This window comes from Spermophilus citellus, assembly GCF_964194105.1.
Source record: "Spermophilus citellus genome assembly, chromosome: 7".
Classification (NCBI taxonomy): Eukaryota; Metazoa; Chordata; class Mammalia; order Rodentia; family Sciuridae; genus Spermophilus; species Spermophilus citellus.
In genome coordinates, this window is record NC_138188.1 from 119,001,244 (window position 1) to 119,024,978 (window position 23,735).

Genomic DNA, 23,735 nt, shown 5'->3' on the forward strand with positions numbered 1-23,735 from the left:
CAAAGACAATTCCAAGATAGAGTTACACAGAAAAATGACAAAACAGGAGTTTCTAATGCTCATGCCCTCATAATAACATCCATTTGAACAACTATCCACATAGTTGTGAAACTACATGTGCAAGAGCTAAAGATTCCAGGTGAAAGATCACAAAATAAGACAAGATGCTTTGAAGAGGGTAGGAAGGACATTTCACATAACCTGGGTCACCCCTCTCCACAACGCAGGCAGCACAGTACCGAGAGAGGTAACCTCCAGATGAGGAAAAGAAGAAGCTGAGCATCCACTTCTCTGTGTATCCCAGCACCAGATCCACCCTAAAGCAAAATCAGTATCTGGAAGAAACATCAGCACTGCCACGTTCACTGAAGCACTATTCACAATAGCCAAGATACAGAGTCAACCCAACCAATGACTATATTAAGGAAATGCAGTGTATATTCAATGGAATATTGTTTGATCTTAAAAGAAGAAAATTCTCTCACTTTGGACACCACAAAGAAACTTGGAAGGTATTATGTTCAGTGAAATAAGCCAGGCACAGACAGACAAATGCCATGTGATCTACCTCATTTATATGTGGGGTCTAAAAGAGTTGAACTTATGGAAGCAGAGAGGAGAATGGAGGTTACCAGGGGCTGGAGGTACAAGAACAAGAGACACTGATCAAAGGGTAAAAGATTCATTAAGGCAAAATGAGTTAGTTCTGGAGAACTGATGAACAGTATGTTAACCACAGTTAATACTAACGGTACACTTGAAATTTTGCCAAGAGAGTAGATCTCAAACACACAAAGAAAGTAACTTTGTAAGATGATGGATATGGTAATTAGCTTGATCATCATAATCATTTCACACTGCAAATGTATATCAAAATATGTTGCACTTAGATACACACAACTTTTATTTTCCAGATATGACATAATAAAGCTAGAAAACTTTAAAAGTAAAATTTAAATTAAAAAAAAATTTAAATAACTTTTTGCAGACCAAAAAAAACAAAAGCCATTTTCAATGTTTTGAGCAATGGCAGCAACTTCAGAGCAAGCATTGCCTCAGTTTATTCCCTGCCCCTGCAGCCTGCAGCCTGAATGCCTCCACCACTTGCACCTACACGTTCTAGGGTATTGGCTAACTCTCCAGTCTTGCTGTTTTGCAACCATGGCATGTAATATTTGGCCAGCAACATGTACATTGCAGTGCTTCATCAGGTCACTTGCTAAAAGTGACAGTAAATTTCAAACCACCTAAACACAGCAGAGAGCTTAAGTGGGACAGCCAGGGTTTGAAACACACTTACCAGGCACCACTGGGCTGCTGGTGGCATCCCTCCTTATCATAATGACCTTCAACATTTCCCGATATACTGCCCAGCATATAATTTATTCCAGGAAATTCCTGACGGCACCCGCCCAGATTTATTTTTAAAGGCAGAGAACAAGAGTGCTTTAATATTGGCTCCTTGGAAAATGAAGAGATAAGGAGAGAAAAGTGAGATTCGGATATATTTTATACACTAAACATACTCATATTGCCTTGAAAACTTACAAGAGAGAAAGAAAATAAGTAAATAAAAGCTCTCTCTTAGCCTTCCATGTAATTTTTTTAATATTTATTTTTTAGTCTTAGGTGGACACAATATATTTATTTTATTTTTATGTGGTGCTGAGGATCGAACCCAGTGCCTCACATGTGCGAGGCAAGTGCTCTGCTATTGAGCCGCAACCCCAGCCCTTCCATGTAATCTTCTAAAGAGGAATTTTTTTTTGGGGGGGGGGCAGTGCTCCATATTGAATCCAGGGGCACCTAACCACTGAGCTACACCCCTAGCCCCTTTCATTTTTTATTTTAAGACAGGGTCTCATTAAGTTGATGAGGCTGAGCTCAAACTTATGATCCTCCTGCCTCAGCCTCCTGAGTCCCTGGGATTCTAATCCTACAATCATCCAGCATTTCCTGCCTTTGTTCTCCTATTCTTCCTCCCTCTGACCTGGACAGAACAGTAAGCCCCTGTTAAGAGAGATTTTGAAACGTGCCAGGGAGCATGCTCCTTGGTTCACTTTATATATAGGACATGGAGGCAATAAGGTCTTGCTCACTCTTCACTGGTGTTAGAACCTGGGCTCAACTACAACAGCAGCTCTCCAAAGGGAAACATGAAGAAAGCCAGCACAACTCAAACACTTCACAGCCCCGGATGTCTTTTCCCCTTTACTGCCAAATTTCTGTCAAAGTCTATCCCTTGGTTCAGGTGCAAGATCAAAGTTAAGACAATTATATAAATAAGGATCACACAGACTCTAGTAAAGATGATAAGACATAGATAGGAGAAGGATTCCAGGCAGGAAATAATGCAAGTCAAGGTCAAATGTGAAATAAAGACCTTCAAATGCAGAAAAATATATTTAATATAGGGAAGAATGGAGATGGGTAACATTAAATAGCTATAAACTATACAGCAGGGTATTGCACATTTTCCAGGACTAACTCTGAATTGTCAGAGGTTGTTCCTGGTTGTTCCCTCCAATGGATAACAGGAAAATGAACTGCATAGAGTTCATGTAACTTGCCCAAGCAAACAGAACTGGTTTCAAACTGAATCAGAGCTACGCTGGCTAGTCTGCTTGACCATCACGTTCTACTGCTTCTGCAGAAGACTCTTCTTGCCCAAGAAGAAACGGAGGGCATTTGTAAAAGGGCCCCAAAAGTAAAGCATCTATACCAGTAAGAATGAACCTCACAGCCTGGGATCTGAGCCTACCCCCATAGAAACATTAAAGTTCTGGAGTAGGGGAGAGACGGACACAATATACTGATCAGGCTGCACTGTTTCTAACTTACCTCCCTTCTTCAAATTGGATCCTACATATTCTTCACCAAAGCAGCGAAGTTGAACTTCTGGTTGTACTGCTAATTTGTGAGTGACAGAAATGTGGTTGGTACCTTGACTGTTGGCATTAGAAATGCTGATCCTGCTCCTTGAAGGGCCCACAGGCATTTTTCCTTCCAGAAAAGGTTAAAGACCTTTTAGCAAAGGACTGGGTACGAAAATCGAACTTGAATGGTGAAAGAGCATCTTGTGGCCAATCTTAATGACACTTAATTCTCAGATGAGGAATTCTGTAGTAAACAACCTCTTGATTCTGTGCAAAACATTTTTAATTTCATGCCCTGCTAATCACACAGCTGTTAGATTTCTCTTCCCATCAGTTGTAAAAAAAAATAAATAGATAATAATTGTAATAATAATTTCAGAAACAGTTGGGCCTCAAACAAAATTTGAGCCCTAATGAATTTTCCCATCTGGAATTAATAATGTAGTAGATGGTGAAATTGCCTGGATTCAGTTGATGTAAACTTACCCTACATTATTATAAGTATCAAAATGTAAGTCTCTGAACATCAAAAGCTTCTGATGAGCCGGCCACAGAATATAGTCCACATTGCAATCTCAGACAAGCCTAGCACCTGATGTTTCATTCCAACAGATTTTAACAGCTTCTTTCCTTCACTGTGACCCTCTCTGCCCTCAGCCACAAAAGGCACTATACACATAGAAGCACTGCTGCACATGGTCCTAAAAGGCTGATGACCCAGACCCTTTCAACACTGGGGAAAGCCAGGGCTGATGCTGCACACACATTAATCAATACAGTGGAATTTTTTTAAAAGGGGGGGGGGCTATTGCTGATACCCCAAATCAAAACAAGAGCTGAGAAATAAAGTGAGAGATTTTAAAACATTTGGAGGCCAAGAAAAGAGGGAAGTCCAAAGGAGGCTGGTAGTGTTGGGGAGCCTACTGGGCAGAAGAGAGAGGTCTAAGGACCAGTGAAGCAAACTCCAGACAAGAAGTAGCCAAAGGGGCTGGGGTTATAGCTCAGTTGGTAAAGGCTTGCCTAGCATGTGTGAGGCACTGAGTCCGATCCTCAGCACCACATAAAAATAAAAGTATTGTGTCCATCTACTATAAAAAAAAAAAAGTAGCCAAAGGAACATCCTTCAAAGAATTGAGTAAAGTGCAAAGGAAATAAAATAAGCATGGTCACATGGACCTGAATATTAGCAGAGAGTCTTCAAAAGAGATATTCTCATATTTGTATGTATCACTTTCCCTAGAACCTCAGTTCTAAAACAGTAGGAAATTCTCAAATACTGACATACTCTTCCTTCACTGGCAAGTTCCTACCCAGAAGTTCATCTGCTGAAACCTGTCAGTCTTAAAAGTGTGTTCAAATACCAGCTCCTTCAGTAAGCCCCTTCCCATACCCACATTCACCTGCAGGTTCCCCCAGCCTGCTACCCTTACCTCTCCTTTGACGCCTAGTACTTTTGCTTTATATCACTGATAATTCGTTTCATGTGTCTCCCATTGAATCTTGGCCTCCAATGGGAAAGGAAGTACCCATAGCCCTATTTTATGCATTGGTGTTAGGACTGGGCTTTGTAGAATAGGTACTTGAGGAATGAATGCACTTTCTTAAAATCTGGAAGATACTTTCTTTGTATGATATTCTTGTTGGAGAAAACTAAATTTTAAGGATTTATAAATTTACCCATAACAATCACCCTACAAGCCCTTGTAAATCGTAACCTCTCTTGAGGTCTCATTGCTTTCCTCAAGTTCACATGAGAAGTTCAGAATATGACTGTAATACTCAAAATCATTATCATAGTCTGCAGGAGAAAATATACAGTGTAAATGTAATATTGTTCTGACCTGAGCTCACAAGCACTGGTGTGAGAATCACTTCCAGGAACCTAAAAGAGATTTCCTGAAATCTCCACATCCCCACCTACCTCTCCACCTGTCAATGAAAACTTTGATGCCTCATCATTAATGATAAAGTGAGTCAAACTGCATAAAAACAAACAAAACACCAACAATAATTTACTAGGAACACCATTGCATCTGTATAGGGATTGATATATCTGCTAATTCATTTGATTTTTTTCATGAGTCTTGGCAGTAGAAAAAAATGGAATAAGTATTTCAGAGATGAGGTCACTCAAAGTCCCTAAGATATGGTTTGCTCAAGAACGCAGAGCTAGAAAGAGGCTAGGACAGGATGTGATGAAGAGTTTGAGATTTCTTATGCAGATTTTGGCTCATTTTTACAAAGCTGATTTTCTTATCTAAGTGATTACCAGACACAAGAAGGAAGAGGGGCAGTAAAAGGGGAAAGGAAAGAATAGGCCATCCAGCTAGCTGGACAAAAGAGAGAGAGGGAGAGAGAGAGAAACAAGGGAGGGAATCAAGGAAAGAAGGAAGACGGGGAAGGAAGGAAGACGGGGAAGGAAGGAAGCTTCACTTTGGGTTAAAACAGCTAGTTAAATTTCCTGGAAAACAGGGGTCTTGACCTGTATTTTACAAGAGCACTAATCACAGTGAGCCCACAAATTGAGAGTTTCTGCATCATCTGGGAGCGCAATAGAAATGTGAATCCTCCCACGCTGCCTCAGACCTACTGAACCATAACCTCTGAGGGTGGGATTCCCCAGGTGGTTCCAATGCATGCCAAGTTCAAAAAGTGTGGGTGGAAAGTTAAAACAAAACCTAGTTAACTAGCAAGAAGGTAACAGACGTATACCAAAGAGGGAGAAAGTGACATTAACACTGAACCCATATCAGCAGAGAAGGGATAGAAGATGTGCTCAAGAAGAGGTGTCCTGTGAGGGACTGCATCTAAACAGTTCAGTGAGGTCACACAGGGGAGACAGTCCAGCAACGTAAGCACATAGATGGACACTGAAGCTACCTGCACCCAGCGTGAGTCTGCAGAGCAGGAGGAGGAGGAGACAGAAGGAGCAAGAGTATCATCATAGATTCAGGCCTAGCATTGCAGACACCTTCACAGGCTTTCGAGAGTACTTCATTTCCTTCCTAGGGGATCACAAGTGCAGCAGACAGATACATAAAGAAAGGTACAAAGCAAACGTCCAAGATGTCAAACAACATGAGTGAGACACCTGGGATTCACTATCCTTATCCATAAGAGATGAATAATCCTGATGCAGGTGGATTGTTGAGGGACTAAGTGGGGTAATCCAAGATGGCAGTTCCTCACACCCTACCCTGCCTGAAGGAGGCACTCCATACAGTCCAACACAGGGTGAAAGAATGCCAAGGACACGGAGTCCTCTCTGGGGCCCACAGATAAATTATTGCTCTTAAACGTGTTTCTTCTAATAGGTTCTCAGGGCTGCAGGCTAGGGGACTTCTTGTGGTTGGTAACTATCATTCTTAGGCACATTCCATTTCAAAACCCCAGGCTCCTTCACTTCCTGCTTCTCGCTTTTACTTTGTCAGAGGGGCTGCAGGTCCTCGGGTTTGTAATCTTAGGCACAGCTTTCTTTCTAAATGACACATAACAATTTCAGTAGGCAAATATGCTCTAACTTCTTTCAGAATGGGACTTTTGGCTGCCCTGAGAATGGATCTAATTCTGCCCTAAGGTGACCTGTGTTCAGAAGAAGCACAACTTGTTGGAAAGTGAACACAAAATCTGCCCAGCTGGTTAGCTGAAGTGGGTCTTCTAGAGTGTTTTTCTTACTATCTTTCCTTCCTTCCTTCCCTTCCTTCCTTCAGTCCTTCTTTCTTTTTGTTTTGTTTTGATACTAGAGATTGAACCCAGGAGCACTCAATCACTGAGCAACACCTCTAGCCCTTTTTAATTTTTTTTTTTTTTAATTTTGAGACAGGGTTTTGCTAAATTGTCGAGGCTGGCTTTGAACCTGCAATCCTCCTGCCTCAACCTCCAGAGCCACTGGGATTACAGTCATGGACAGTGGTGCCAGACTCCTAGAGTGTTTTCTAAGGGATGTTGACCAGAGTTGCTCAAAGGAAAAAAAAACTCTCAAGGTCAGAGTCAGAGTAAACAAGATGACTGCTTTCCCACAGGACTTCCTAAAAGACTGAGCGTGCTAATGCTTGCTGTCAGCACTAAGAGGGCGCCAAAGGATACAGCATTTTTCAGCTTATGTGGCTGCTCTGTCTAGAGTGGAACCCTCATGGACTAATATTTATGGATGATGCATTAAAAACAGATGAGCTAAAGCATGTAAGGGTAAGGAGGTCTCTTCAATTTGCCCAGAGTTGAACTCCTGCAAGATATGAAAAGGCTTCTGCTATGCTTTCATCTTCCCATTCAGGATCTTCCTCGCGGTTTCCTCTCCTTGCACCACAAGCACCTTCCCTTCCCCATTCATCATTACGCACTGTTTGGGATAAGATTTGCTAAATGAAACAGCACTAGATGGGTACTTCTCCCACTGTTTACTCCCTTCCCTTAGAAAGGGTCTCCATTCATCAAAATCTCATAATGTTAAGGCCAACCCAACTGTCACTGCCACCCCCCTGGTGAAGTTTTCCTTCTTAAGTCCCTGTTTTCCATCCCAGTTAGAAGTAATTTGTGTGCTAACTCAATTTCACCAGTTGATTCACTCTCTCTAAAGCTTTCACACCTACCATCTTGTTTTAGTCTCCCAAGAGACTGCCTTTCCAAGAAGGCAGAACAAAAGGTGCCATTAATTATGATGACTGTGCAGAGACAATATTGCTTAGTAGTTCAGAGAGTAGTTGCTGGAGAAAAAGTAACTGCGTTCAAATCCTGGATTATCTTTCATGAACCATGCAACCTTGGGTAAACTATATAACATTACTGGTTCTCAATTTCTCACCTGTGAAATGGTGATAATTACAGTAACTTCCTCAAAGTTCAGTTGTCAGAATTGAGCTAATGATGCAAATACTCAGAAAAGTGTCGAACTCAGTAACCATGTAGTAAAAGTACCAGGAAGTTTAGAAGTGGCCATATCAGAATTTTTCCAGAATGATGTCATTTTTTTCCTCAATATGCTATCTTTCATAAATTATTTTATCCATTCTCTGAATATTTATCAAATTCATAGATGACCCAAATGTGACTCCAGGTCCCAGGAAACAGGCAAAAGGACAGACAAGCTCCTAAATTCAAGAACTTTAAACATTAACAAGGAAGGGGGGAAAGGCAAAAAGAAATCAAAACAAACAACTGAGCTAACATGCTGAGTTTTGGTTTGTTCTGTCATACCTCTAGCCAAATAATCCATTATACTGTTCTACTTTGAACAAAACTATACACAGAACATTTTCTGTTTCATTTGTAACTGTGTTTTTAGAGTTCAACATTTGTATACAATATTTTGCCTCATTTCACCAATTTCTTCAAGCAGCGAACAAGGAATCACTCCTGGATTTTGTATAAATATTCAATACATGGATTTTGGTTTAGCCCTCTCCCATAAACTCAGGTGCATCCCTAGTGACTGATATATAACTTAGGGAAAGAATAATGCTGACTTGGCACTCAGCTGCTATATCTGAAATCAGTTTTTATGAGATTTGTTACTAGAGAATTTCACTCCAAGAAAGTGTTCGGTGTCATTCACAGAAGTACGGCATTCTCTTCTTTATGGATTTCAGCTATTGAAAGAGTTAAATCAAACTGATCCCACAGTTTGATTGCTGAGGAACTTTAGATATGATACTTTGGCATCTGGCAAAATAGCCAGAGTCTCTATCCCATTTTTTATCCATTATAAGATATTTTCTGCAATTTTATTTTGTTATATTGATACTTACAGGCTTTGGGGGAGTATTAGTACTTCTTTCCCTTGGACCATTTGTCATTCTTACAATTTCTGCCTTTTTCCTTTCCAAGTATCCACCATTACTGGGAATATACACAGGGATATACCACGTAAAGTGGATCTCAGGACAGTGTGCTTATGGGGAAGAAGGGAGACACCAGAGAGTGGAAGTTCACGAATGAATTAAGATTTCAAATTGCAGGTGTCCACCCTCCTCTCCAAACTGGCTAAACTCATTTGCATATAATACTAAAGTGCATATACTGGACCAGAACCAGATGAAAGACCTGCCAAAGCTTCTGTACTTTCCTGTCTCTACTTGTTCTAAATAATGGTCTTTAACGAACTGAAAATCTACTAACTTGTAAAGTCTATGAAAGCTAAAATGATAGGAAGGACAAATTAAAATCAAATTCAGATGAGGTCCCAGTAACTCCTGGCTCAAATTTCATTATGGAGAATCCTGAGCACTAGAAGAACTCCCACAGAATCCAGGATAGCCATGACCATCAGTACTGCCACCCACAGAAAAGTTGCAGGAAATCATCCACAGAGTGAAAGAAGGCAGGCTCTGGATCAACAAGGAAGGTGGTGACCAACTACCATCAGGCCAGGCAGTGGAATCTTTTGTTTACATGAAATAGTACAAAATACTCTAACTTTTAACAAATCAATAGCAGAATTGCTGGGCTTGCCCAGAGCCCTCACTGCCCCCCTGCACACACCCCATCATTGGAGGCTTCTCTGTGGCTTCTTAAAGCGCAAGTTTACAAATTCTCTGACCTAATCTAATTTCACACTTAATAACTCTTCAGAAGAAACTGAGGCACAGAGATTAAGTGTGGTCCATGGACAGACAGCTAGTAAATAACACAACCATAAATTTTCTTAAAAGAAACTGTGTTGCCTTTTCCCAAATATATAATATCTGTGTCCTAAAATTCAGTCCTTTGAGAAGGATGAAGGAGTTGATATAATGAATGTGCCAAGCCAAACTCAAAAAGCACATCCAGGGTCAGAGTGGGCACTAACAAATACAGACAGCTAAATGATACCCTGGGAAACCCAGCTCAGAGAAATACAAAACGTCCATTCTATAAGTCAAAGTTTCATATGATGGTTCTGCAATGAAAACAGCAAAATTACAGTAGAGATTTTTTTTAAGCTACTATACATAAATGTGTCAGGCACAAAATCAAACCACTCTAAAATGATGTGAAATCCATTCAGTTTTAAGCACAGAAAAACATAGCAGCATTTGTGTGAGGTGTGGGAGACACGTAACCTAAATGTGCTCCTTGGGTTAGTAACTTGAACTAAGAATTCAACAAAAAAGTGTGAGGAGCCTACCAGAGAGAGCGTTGAGCAAAAAAACATTGTGAGACATGTTTGATATAATAGTCATATGATTAACAAACTGTCACATCAAACTTTTCTGCAACGTGGGAACACTTTGACACTTCATATTTTTAAAACTGACATTTTGATTCATTACTGTAAATAGTACTTTGGGTTAAATATTGTGACAAGGAACAGATCATATATATATATATGTACATATATATGCACTCTATATATTATATGTGTATATTTTTTTCTAGCTCCGTAACATTTTATAATATATGAAACCTTTTCTAGAATTAACAGTTTGGGCCAGTATGTAAACAGGCTATTTCACTCCTGAAGTACCCCTTTCTTTTGAAAGAAGGCAGATGGACCTCATTCCACAGAAAGTCTATGATGCAGAAGGATTTGAAGAATAATGGGATGAATTCTAAAGAGATTCTGAATAAGTTTGTAAACTCGAAGCAAGAGATTTTATAAAAATCATTTTAGCTAACTACACTTGAGCTCCCAAAACCATTGTCCCAAACAGACATAAAATGCCCCTTTTGTCTTCCAGGTGCTCCAAATCTACCTGGGAAACAGACACACATGTAAGAAATTCTAAAGAAAAGCAGGTATGTTCCAAGCAAGAAAGTTGCCAAGGGGGGCTTTTTTTGCTTTTTACTTCTTTGTTTCTTTTTGCTTCTCTTTCTTTCTTTTGAACTATTTATAGTAAATAACATGTTCCCAGAACCACTGCTGCACAGCAAACTGATTCAATTGAATTAAGCAAACCATGGGTATCAATCAAGGCTGAAGAAATTTAGGAAGTGTATGAGATGCTAAGATTCCCAAGACAAACTTTCTTCTCAAAAGAAGTACATAGTGTTTGACTCTCATCTACTACTAACTGATACAATTTTCTAACTTTTTGCTTTACCTGAAACCCTAAAATAAAACATAATAATAATTTTTCTTCCTCAAATAATAATTTTTCTCTTTGTTAATTCCAAAGTTATTATGTACTTCCAAATTGTGAAAACTATGAATAGACCATCATCTGAACACATACACGCACACATGAGCGCACACGCACTTACGCGCGCGCGCACACACACACACACACACACACACACAAAATATAAAAATAGATCCACATGCATATTTGTCTTTGGTATTCAACTTTCTATCTGGACACCATACCATTATTATTCAACTCATCCTCCTTAAACACCTGGAAAGATACAAAAAGGAAACAACATGAGATCTATAAATAACAAGATATAATACTTACTACAGATCAGATTTGCCTCTGCACTGAAATGTAAATGAGGCAATGGTGTTCTGAGTACATACAGCGAGAAAGAAGACTGGTCCACACTTGTGATTTTCTTTCAGAAAACATACAAATGTTTCAAACTCACTGAATCCTACAGAATTTAGGAAAGCATCATGGGCATTCTCTAATCAATATGGAAAATATTGAGAAAAACTTACAAAAACAGAAATATCCAAAAATCTGGATTTTAGTGGTAACATTCAAAAATTCCTTCATCTACAAGGGGAAACACTGGGGATGATGTTGGCCAAATTATACATTATATTGTATACATGTATGAATAGGTAACAAATCCCACTATTATGAACAACTAGAATGCATCAGTAAAAAATACAGAAAAAAAATCTGCATCCTTTTTCATAATCAAAAAAAAATGGTGAATTTGTTCTTCACTCAGTCAAGTCATCTAGGACAGACAGCCCTTTCCTCCATATTCTGTCAGTACCCCAATTTGTTAAATGTTAAAGAACTCTTGCAAACTATTTCAAAGCTTATTTCAAATTTAAAAAGAAAGAAAGGCAGTATTTTTCCCCCCTGGATTACTGGAAAACTAAATCAGCTAAAGTGTTGCCCAAAGCATAATAAATTACTGTTTGAACCCTAGGCCTTATAATTATTTTCCCAAACACTTAAGGGGATATGTTACAACCCAAAAAGGCTGGAGACTTCTTGCTAGGAGCCTGAACCACTTACAAGGAATAAGGCCTCATTGGTACATCCTGGGGAGGAGCAAAAGTAAAATTATAATATTTGTAGACAGAACATCTAGACCCAAATCAATTCTCTAGCACATATTACTGGAGGTGAATTTGAACAGGTCACCTGACTTCCATATTTTCACTGCAAAATGAGGATAATAAAAGCATATTGAGTTTTATGGAAATTAAATAAGAACATACAAAATCTTAACAATCTACATTGGTGAGAACACTTAATTAGACAACTTTTACCAGCAATTAATAACAATTTTTGAGAGGTCATCTGTAATCCAAATAAGTTCAACTCAGCTAAAATTTACTAGATGCTCAATCTTTGTGTTTAGGTCTCTCCATGTGCCATGATTGATAGACAAAAAGGAAGGGAAAAAAGGAAGGGGGAAGATTCTTCTGTCTTCCAGGACTTTATGGAGAAAACAGCATTTCACATATGAATTCTTAGAATAATACTTACCATATATAAAAAATATAAAAATAATAGTAATAAAGTATGGTACTGACAATGAATGGCTATACTGGGAGTTTTAAGTGAGCTCTTATGTGACGGAAAGAAAGGGTTCAGAGCAACAGAGAGCATGACATTATCTTCCCTGCCCTGCAAGCATCCACTGGACCTGTGGGATCTGATGGAAGAGTTCTGCCTAGAAAGGCATTGCAAATGGGCACTGAGAGCTGACTGGCACCTCAGGCACTTACTGGGTGTCCTACTCCTTGTGTTAGCCGTTTTGTGTTGCTCTAACAGAATTCATGAGACCAGGTCATTTATAAAATGTCCACGAACTCCAGCACAGTACTGGCATCTGGCCAGGGTCCCAGTGCCGCATCATCCCATGGTAGAAAGTGAAAGGTAAGAGAGGAAGAAAGCAAGAGGAGGCCAAACTCATCTTTATAATGTCTGTTCTTGAGATAACTCATGCACTTCCCCAACAACAGCATTGTACAATCGTGAGGGCAGAACCTTCTCAACCCAGTCCCCTCTGATCAGGCTCTACTTCCCAACTTTTGCATTGGGGGTTAAGATTCCAAAGCATGAACTTTGGGGGACACAGAAACATACCATTCCCCCTCATATCCTTATTCTGTGCTGGGTTACTTCCTTTTCTCATCTTCTATTCCTGGGAACAGCATAATCCTTGGGCCTGATCCAGTCACAGCCTTCATGGCTAAGAGGGCACTCAGGCATGGGTCAGTGTAATACAGTAGGAATAGCACCAGGCTAAGAATCAGGAGATCTGGGTTCTTGTCCCTGCCTTGTTTCTATTTCAGTCTGTGACCTTGAGCAAATCACTTCCACTCAATGGACCACAGGATCCTCACACATCCAGTGAGAGTAAGAACATTTAACAGCCCTTCTTGCTCCTAAATGTTCCATGTCTGCATCCTACAGTTTTCAAGTAACAACTGAGGGCTCACCAGTCACACAGATCCTGAGGAGACTCTGACATGACCACATCAACGGTTTCTATTGTGGGGAAGGTCAGGGACTCCTTCAGAAAATAGCTGATCTAAACAGAGCCCAGAGAGTGTCATGGCAACACTGCTCGCAAGCTGCCAGAGGTAGGGAGGAGAAGCAGCCAGTACGTGTGTGCAGCTGCCACATTTCAGAGCAGCACTCAAACCTCGTTAATATCAACTTGCTTAATACTGAGTCCCATAGATCATAACCTATTTTTACTATGTATTTAACAGATTTGTGGATCATCTTCCCTGCCAACTCTTTTATGGCCCAGTCCAGAGAACTGTGACATGGGAGAGCCTTTAAGACTTAGGCCACCAGGTTTAGCTCAGGAGATGGAAGAAGGGGGAGCAGCAAAAGAAATAGAAAAAAAATTAATAGGAGGGGGAAGAAAAAAAGATTCTCATTGGGGTCAAGCCTAGCTAGGAAAGGGGAGAGAGTAAGATATAAGAAGAGTAAGTGAGATCCAATACTAATAATAGGGACCCAAGTCCCAGATCTCTAGAGATTCAGAGATGCGTGTATGGAGAAGAGGGTTGGGGAGTTGAGTCCCCCGTTTACCCAGGTGACCACAGGTCTCAGTATGGATCATAATCTCTGCCTCTTTTCACTAGTCTCCACCATCCAAGCCTCTCAAAATATCCCTACATGCCATTCTGCAGAGCACTGAACCAAGATTCTAGGAGAGAAGGATCTATCCACTATATTGAGTTTTACCAAGCTTACAGGTCAGAGTTTTGTTAAATGTCCTCTTTACAAAGACTGGTCTCTCTCATATAGGAATGGGAGTCCTAGCTTTTGACAGTTGACCAAGCTAAACTCTGGCAAAGTACCCAGCACAGGGCCTGTCACGTAGTAGACAGCCAGTGAGTGTCTGCTGACTTCCATCTGCTTAATACAGCACCAGTGCCACCTGGACCACATTATTACTAATGGTCTTCATGACAGAGTACAGCCAAGATCTGCTGGTAGGGAGAGACTCAAGCACCAATCTTCTCTCTAATGTTTGATCAGATACGAGCACCATTCTCAGACCTGCCACTAATTAGGTAAGTAGGGTAAGTCATTTCTTCTCTGGGAGGGCGGCTGGACTACACAGTGTTTTTAAGTCCCTTTCCAGTTCTGAAGGTCTACAAGAAGAATATGTCACATGTCTATTTCAGAATAAGCAATAAACAGAGGAAAAAACTGTTGAACATGGACATGTGCTCCTTCATTGAACACTGTGCCCAGAGCATTGTGCCAGAGAAATCAGAGCAGCAGAAAATGAAAAGGTGGCAATACAAAATAAAATTCAAGCCAGGTGCACAGGAAACACCTATAGTCTTGGTATTGGGGGCATTAAAATAGAAGAATCATTTGTGCCCAGAAATTGGAAGACAGTCTGGGCAACATAGTAAGAACAAATGTAAAAAAGAAAAAGGAAAAGGAAACGAAAAAGAAAGAAAGCCAAGACTGGATTCAGAAACAAGCTTGGCAGGGAAGATTTCCCTTGGAGGAAGGTAATGCTGGTCTTTCAGATAAGGAATCAAGGACCATAAAAACATCAAGGAGGGAAATGCATAACATATAAGTTGGCTTTCTGTAGCAGAAGGGTCCTCAATCATGGGATGGATGAGTCTCTTACAAATCCCATATCTCGAAAAACTTTAACACTCCATGTTTCATACAGTAAAGATTAGAGCAATGTCTACCCCACCCACCCACATTGGCATACCCTGTGGGTAGTAAGAGGAGCACTGACATAGGAATAGGCAGTAGGGTTCTGGGCCTTGCTTTGTCACTGCTATTCAATTGCCAGGTTCAGCTAAGTGACTTATCTGCCTGAGGACAAGAGATCTTGTAGAACTCTAGCCAGAGATCTTGAGACTTCTTGAGAACCATCTGTCCACAGCTCACATGCTACAGATGAAAAGACTGAAGTCCACCAGAAATGAAGTGATTTTTCTCAAGTACACAATTCAGTGAACTATGCCTAGTTCTCTAGTCATGCCTGATATTCTCCTGTTTCTGGGTCCTGCCTCAAATAGATTCTCTCTTATCTTCTGCAGATTTATTCTTCAGCTCCAGGTAATGTCTTATCAAAACCTATGTAAATATGTTTCAATGCCAATTCCAGTCACTGGTTCTATAAGAAACCTCCATGAAGAAAGAGTTCTCCAAATTTTCTTGCTCCCCAAGTGCATTATTAGCTCACACATTATACTGGGTCCTGACTGACCCTGGATCAAACTCACAGCCACATACCTGCCCTCCTTCAACTTCTCAGCAAGCTAAATTGATTGTAGGCCCTAAGTAAAAGCTTATGAAGTCAGCTTGGTACAGAACCTTGGTTTTCTGACACTCAGCCTAGAACCTTCTCAAACATATCATGTTGCACTGGGTGTGGTGGCACACTCCTATAATCCCAGTAACTCGGGAGGCTGAGGCAAGAGGATCACGAGTTCAAACCCAGCCTCAGCAAAAGTGAGGCACTAAGCAACTCAGTGAGACCCTGTCTTTAAATAAAATACAAAATAGGGCTGAGGATGTGGCTCAGTGGCTGAGTGCTCTGTAGTTCAACCCCCGGTAACCCCCACCAAAAAAAAAAAAAAAAAAAAAAAATCATTTTGCCTCTGATCATTACAAAAAAAAAAACACAAATCATTTCAAGTCATTTCAATCACCTTCAAATCCATCAAGCTTTTCATCAGACTGACCAAATACACAGAAAAAGATAAGGGATGTAAAGGAAAGAAGAAGATGAACAAAGGGGATGGACTACAAATTGGATAAACAGCCATGCCCGTGAACTAAGGAGCCCTGGCATCATCATTCCAATTTTACAAGAAAGATATCTGCACATGGAGCTTCAGTGGTGGGCTGCACAGAGTTCCTGATGAAGCAAGGAGGTCCTAGTTCTTCTTTCTTTTAGAATTCTGCTTTTACCACTGCATAGATGGACTCTAACTTCAGCTGGACAGGCCCATTCTGTCCACTACAGAATAAAAAAGACATCTGGAAGGAAGACCCACGTTAGTTACTAATAGCAAAGGTTTTATACTGAGTAGACACTCACGTGGGAATGTCTGAGCACAAGCACGGTAGAAAGATTTATGAGGCAGAGCTGTGGAACTCTAGAGGCAACCCAAGGCACACATCAGATACGAATTTTGTAAAAAAAAATCTCTCCAAACACATGAAGACCGAGATGCCAGCACACGTAGCGATGGCCCCAGCCAGAAAGCAAAGGCATATTGGCACCACTGTAATTTGTCCATCCACCAATATGCTTCCCAAAAAACACCCATATGCTTTCTTTTAGCTTCCATATGCTTTTTGAGCAAGGAAACTAAAATATTTCATTAGTTTTGAGTAATTAATAATTACTTATTTCACAATAGTCACCCTCATTAAAAAACGAAAATAACTGATTAAGCTGCAGGATCCTGGCTTTCAGCTCAAGCTCCTTTTAATTTTTTTTTTTTATTAATTCTTCCCCTCTAGGAATTGAGTAATAGAGTAAAACAGCCAGTGTTGAAATATTCACACTATGGGGAAGGCAGAGTTATCATACACACAACCCAGCATTCCTCTTGCCTGAGACACTGTGATTTAATAAAAAGAACATGGACTTTGGGATAGGAAAGACTTGGAATCCAATCAGGTTTGACCCCTTGTGAATAGTACTTCTGAGGAAATGAAGGGCGTTGAAAAGATAAAGCCTGCTGGATCCCTTCAAGCTGGTCCTCGGTTATTCCCTGGGAGTGATTCCCAGGGTTCCCTGCTGCTATCTGAAGGTCTGGGTACTGCATGCCCCAAGAATGCAGGCAGAGTGCCAGTCATTGTCAGCAGGTCATGGCCAAGATCCTTGAAATTGGTTTCAGGCCTACAGGAATGCTTCTTAGACTCTAATGAGCATGTGAACTACCTGGGGATCTTGTTAAAACACAGATTCTAACTCAGGATGTCTGGAGTATGGCCCGAGATCTGCATTTCTAACAAGCTCCAAAATGCTATTGATGTCTATGGTCCTAAGACAGAACTGTGAGAAGCAAAAGCCTAAGAACTGTCATGATGAGGTTAGGAAACAAATTCTGTAAAAATAAGATAATTGTTTCTGTCTCATTGGGCTTTGATAAGGACTACTAATAACATGGACAATGTGTTGTCTCTTTTCTGTCTCTGTGACCAATGTACCTGAGAGGAACAATTTAGAAGAGGAAAGGTTTATTTTGGCTCATGGTTTCAGATTCAGTCCAGGGTCAGCCAGTTACACTGATCTGGACCTGAGGTGAGACAGCACATCATGGAGGAAGGCATGGAAGAGCAAAGCTGGTTACCTCCTGGCAAGGCATCCGCCGGGAAGCAGAGAGGGGACTGGGGTTGGGGGGAGAAGATAAACCCTTCTAAGATTCACACCCCAGTTTCCTTCCTCTAACTAGGCTCCAACTCCCAGTAATCCATTCAGCCATCAAGAGATCAAACCACTTAAAGTCCTCATAATCCCATCATTTCCATTTCCCAAAAACCCCACCAGAAAACACGTAAGACTTTGGAAGCATTCTAGAACCTCACCATGACAGGCAATAATACCTGTGTGTACTGAACAGCACAAAGGTATTTCATTTATCCTCATAATCACTTTATCAATAGGATATAATTTTCATTTTACAAACAACAAAGCTGAGACCCCCCAAGTTATCATAAACATTGTGTTAGGCCATGTTGGTAATAACGGTGGGTTCCAAATCCAGGTGTATCAGCCTATCAGTGACAGTATGTCACAATGGAAGTCAGAAACTGTCAGTCAGTATTATTGTAGTGCTGACATGAAGTCTGGTTCTTGTTCTATCATTACTCCCAGGGAGTCATTAAACTGCTTCCTGAATTTTGGTTATACCCCCATCAGACTCCACTTCCCCATCTGTAAGGTGAGGTGTTGCCCCTGACAAGCTCTGAGGCCTCTGCCATCCCCAACACTGATTTTCACTCTCCTGGCTCCCACGTGTGCTCGAAGAGGGTCACCAGCACTAAGTTTTAGCTTTCCACATGTGGCAGTCATTACAATTTGGCAGAATCCACATTCTAGCTGCTCACATCTGCATTTGTGCTGATGTAGGCATGGTCAGAAATCTATCTCTGTTAAAGTCCCACGCTCAATATAACAGGGAAAAAACAACAACAGATTCCCCAGAGCCCTGAAATTCCAATTCCGTCAATAACTCCAAGTATGATCAGGGCACTAAGATCCCAATTATCCTTTGTCTACTCATCCCACTTACTGAGGCAACTAACCTGATGGAAGTTTGAAAAATAAGGAGAAACTATGAGTTGTTTATAGTGCATTTATATAACTATTCGACTTTTTTTTTTAATTTGGCCTTAAGGTTTGGAGAAGAATTTAATTACTGAATTATCATATAAGTGATTCAGAAAGTGTGATCTTGTCCCTCACCAAACTCCCACAGCACACAATCACTGTATTCCTCTGGGGCCCATTTACCATTTTCTACCAGAGATTTCCATGGTTTATGAACTTGCTTCATCGTCCTTATTCATATTCAGTGTTATCTCTGAAGACAGTCACGTATTTTGGAGCAGATCTAGATTTAAACTCAAACTTTGCACTTTATTAACTGTACAGCTCTGAACAATTATTCAACCTGAGTTTGGTTTCCTTGCACACACAAAAAAAGGGAGGAAATAATTTTCCATTTTATAAACTTAAATAAAATAATGTAAGGTATTAAAAGTAACTAACGCTTAGCAGATTCTGGGTTCAAAGTGCATTTGAGTGAAAGAATGAATTAATTAATGAATCAGTAAGATTTTCTGTATGAAAATATCACTTAACAGTTGACAATGTGTAAATGTCCAGAGTCATTCTAACCCAGACTGAGAACCAGAGCAGAACAATAGGTGAACTGTGGGAAAAATCCAACAGCTAAAGGAAATGAGTGCCAACCACATGTCATCTCAGACTTCCCACGGATAAAACATTTTTTGCCTACCCTAGAACTCAAGTATGGCCTTCAGAGTTAGCTATAAAACTCCTGGAATTGTAGCTAGTATTCTTCGCAGATACACTGGGGTTTTTGTTGTTTTTTTTAAGATAGTTCACAGGTTCATCTGAGTATCCCAAACTTCCATAATGTTCCCCCTACCCCAAACACAAGTGTGTGTAGGCATGTGTACACACACATACACACACACAGAAATCAGAAACTACTGCCTTAGGCAAGCAGGAAGGAGCCTATCAACTGGAAGGCAAAAGTTTATTTACTAACAAGTCTGATGGATGCAAAAATGGGCAATAGAAGCTCTAATGAGAACCACACCACTTCTAATTCACACACTCTTCCAATTCAAGACTTGGCATGGTTACAACCTTGCTATGAGGGCTTAAAGGCATCTGAGACTCATGACAGTCAGAGCTTGGATGACCTTTGACATCCTCTCCTCCACCCACCAACACCCAAACCACAGATGGAGAAAGTGAGGCTCAGAGAAAGGCCAGGCCTTCACTGAAGTCACAGCAAATTAATTAAAGCCAGGTTTTGAACCTTAGACTCTGTACCATGTGGTTCATATGTGTTCAGATCCAGTAATCTTTACCTTATGAATAATTACTATTCTTTTCTCTGGACCTTGAAGTCCCATGAAAATAAGGGTTTAGTTTTGATAACAATTTACCAGCTGCTTCTCAGCCCAAGGCAACAAGAAGGTGTGAAAAGTGTGATACACTACTATAAATCCTGGGTGGCCCCAACAATTGGCAGTACTGGCACTGAATTCCATATCAGTGTGTGGGTCTTACTCTCCTGTCTTCTTGTATATCAATCTCTCATCTGTCTTCTTTTTATTAATATTTCCAAAGACGTGCAGTCCATAGCCTTCTGACAGTTCATCCTCAGCTTCGTATAATACATTGGATCAGAAAAGGACAGGAGGAAAGTGGCGGAGATGTTTGTGAGGTCAGAGCCAAATAACCTCCTAGAGGAAGGTCTACAAGGGGACCCACATTGTACTAATCAACACAGAGTGCAAAAGCCAGCCCCAAATCTCTGTGCCTCAGCTGTATGGAATGAATGAAGATGCTTCAAGTCCATTTATGCTTCAAAGGACATCTCACACTAACCTTGAGATTGGTTTTGTCTGAAAGACATGACCCTTTAAATATTGGGAAGAGAAAGAGCAACTTAAAGGAAGAGATTTCTCAACTAAAGCAAAGATACAATTATGAAGTGAAAAGAAACCACAGCCCAGGACTGGCAACCACCCCTTAGACAAATTGGATTCCCACCCTGACCCCAAAATCTCCTCTTCTAAAATGGAAAAATTGGTTAGATTGAGTCTTGAAGTCCTCTCTGGCTTTAATGTTTTGACACTTCCTTATAGGTCCAACTATTCACCCTAGAATAGTGAAACAACAGAAGAGGAGCCCCCTCCTCCAAATAGTGTTAACAGCAGTGTTGGTACCAGGTCCTCTAAAAACAAGGCCTAGAGTAATATCAGAGAGGGAAAGCTTGAAATTAGCTGACACTGGAACTAGAGGACAACCAGGGTATGAACAACAAATGAAGGGACATATACACTTCAAAGAAATAAAACTTAAACAGAAGCATGTTTTCACACAGAGCCCAGGAATAGTCATTGGATTTTGGAAACGTGGCAGCAGAAGGGAGAAGGGACTGACAAGGAAATAAAATAATAGAGAATAGAACATTTAACTAGAAGAAATGCCATGGTCAAGTGGATCAGCTCTGTATATTGTTAGATGCTGAAACAGACCTCAGACAGGGAGGATGACCTGCCCAAGGAGACCATCACTGACAACAGGGCTTAGATTAGAAGCAGCTTCTCAGGGTTTCTGACACATAAAACATTGATTCAATATCAAAAACAATGAGATTCTATCCAAGGTAACTAAAGAGGTCAGCTCATTTCTAACTACTGCCCCTGCCTTCCCTTCAAAATAAATTAAGAAATAAATAATTGTCTTTAAGGCAGACTAGGGCTGTTTCCCCAAAACTATAATAAACAATTCACTCTGGCAATCTAGAGAGGCACATGAGAATTAATTAGCCATTATTCATCCTTGTTAATGAATCACCATGTGGAGATAAGGGGGAAATCATCAGTCTAGAGGAGTCCAGAAGCCTGTCCTTGTTCTAGAACAGATCTTGCCTATTAAAGAACATGAGGTATCAACTCTAAATAGTAAACAGGGTATACCATTTCAGATTCCATGGAGTACAGCTTTAAATAGATTTGGTTTGGAAATGGGACAGGGAACACAAACGACGAAGTTAGTAGATCAACGCTGAAAACAGAGAAAAACAATGATTATACTCATTAAGTGGTTACCTGTTGACACCTCTACTGTCAGATCTAATGATTTATTTAAACCGTTATTGTTTCTTCACGACTGTCACTGATAACATTAATTACCACCAGAACATTTACCTCCCCACCTTTCTCAGCCTATTTGAGAAGTTTCCATCCTTCCTTCCTGACCAGCTCCTACCTCCAAAAGATACATTTGAGATTCATGGGTAGATAGATAAATTGGTGAGTGGGGGATTGACCAGACAGACAAAATTCCTCTCTTTCAAGCAGATTTTGGAATAATTCATGGCTTAAGAAACCTTGTGTAGTTTCAAGATGGATTTCAGTGGAGAAAGGGGACAGAGTTAACCATTTTTCAAAGTTTATCCTATTCACATTTAACAGCTAGCAACTGGAGGAAGGTTTTGCAGTTTCTAAATGAAAAAGCTCTGCCTATGAGAGCTATCAAAACTGTGAACAGAGATGCCTACAGGACATTCTTTTCTGATATATTTGTCTGTGAAAATAATACATTGAAAAGGAGTTTTTGCAGGGACATTTTGTAGATTACACTGAGACTAAAAGATTGGGCAAAAATATTCTTTAATTTTTTTCTATATCTTTTCCTTAATAACACTCTCTTTGGTAGGCATGAGGGAATAAAAAATCTAAAACCACAAGTGGGTGCTGTCTCCGATTTAATTATAGAAGTTTCCCAGTCCGTACACCATCCACCTGTTTGTATATGGTATGTTCTTTTTTTAAAATACATAATGAATGTTAGCTTTGAAAATTGCATTAACTTAACACCATAATTTCCACTCAATTCCAAATTGCTAAGTCCTACAATTGGGAAAAAGCCAACCAACCTCAGATTTTCCAAAGGCCTATGCAACTAAACTCATATATTTGTAGTTCAAGGTCATGGAATGATATTTATCCAAGATATGAACAACATATTAAGGAGAACTAATCTTTACAGAACATGAAATGATGATATCACATCTTCCACCAAGTTCATTCTAACACAACTACATTAAGGAACATCCTGTTGACTACTTCTCCTTTTCTTTAGCTAAGACTTCTTAAAAAATTACATAGGAGAGCTCACTAGGAGGTGCAACTATCAGCAGGTTAGCTGCAAGAGAAAAAAAAATCACACTACAAATCATACAACTATGACACTTCTTTAAAAATGATTTCCTGACACTGATTTCCATTTCTGGGCAGACTCAGGATCAATGTATTCATCTGCCAAAGGCCTACCTCCCTTGTATGGGTCCCCAGTAAAGTGGTATGCAATTTAATGGGTGCTGGGCTTCAAAAGACTTTAACTCATAATCTGTGTGCTTGGGATTTTGTTGCTGTTGTTATTGCAACATTGGATTATATTTTTTGAGATGATTTGTTGGGCAGATAGAATATTCTTTGGTCCCAGAGACAGGTAATTATGGCATCGTAATATTGTGAAAAATACATTTGATGAAGGGCGAGGAGACTAAGTGAAAAGTTCTCCTGCCACATACTAACTGCAGATGCCATAAAACAATAAGAACATTCTAGTACACAACATATTACACATAATTAAATACTCATTAAATCTGAATCTTTTATACTGTCCAGATAATCATGCTTTTAGTATTGAACCTTAAGATGTAGGAATTTTAAAAGAAAATTAATTAGGAAGACATAAATGGAAGGCAGGTCACTGTCTTGGACATCAACCTTGTGCATTATTGGCCCTGATGCCTCTGAGCCTTTGTTTTCTGAGCAAGAAGTCACCATGCCTCTCTTACCTCAAGCAGGTGACTCTTGGAGCAGACAGCAGACAGGAGGTTCAGCCAACCGAAGTGCTAGTGCCTGTCAATGAAGTAGGTAGAAGTTACTCTTGAGCTCTAAGTATATTTCTCTTCATCAATAAGCATAACCTCTCATATCTGCACAGCAGTTTCTTGTTGTG

At 40.1% G+C, this 23,735-nt stretch overlaps 1 protein-coding gene across 9 annotated transcripts in view; it reads right to left on the bottom strand.

The window, feature by feature from the left end:
- LPP (LIM domain containing preferred translocation partner in lipoma) overlaps positions 1-23,735 on the bottom strand; it is a 654,410-nt gene that overhangs the window by 461,341 nt on the left and 169,334 nt on the right. For 4 of the 9 annotated variants that reach the window (XM_081302852.1, XM_081302849.1, XM_081302851.1 and 1 more), the window contains one exon: positions 23,572-23,635. The exons of 3 other annotated variants lie outside the window; for them this stretch is intronic. Coding sequence is in view for 2 of the 6 variants with exons in the window: in XM_081302848.1 (XP_081158974.1) it covers positions 1,301-1,327 (27 nt within the window). In the remaining 4 variants the exon portion in view is untranslated. Of the gene's footprint in view, positions 1-1,300; positions 1,399-23,571; positions 23,636-23,735 lie in introns of those variants that run through there. 2 more of the 9 variants (XM_081302848.1, XM_081302847.1) reach the window with 1 other exon arrangement.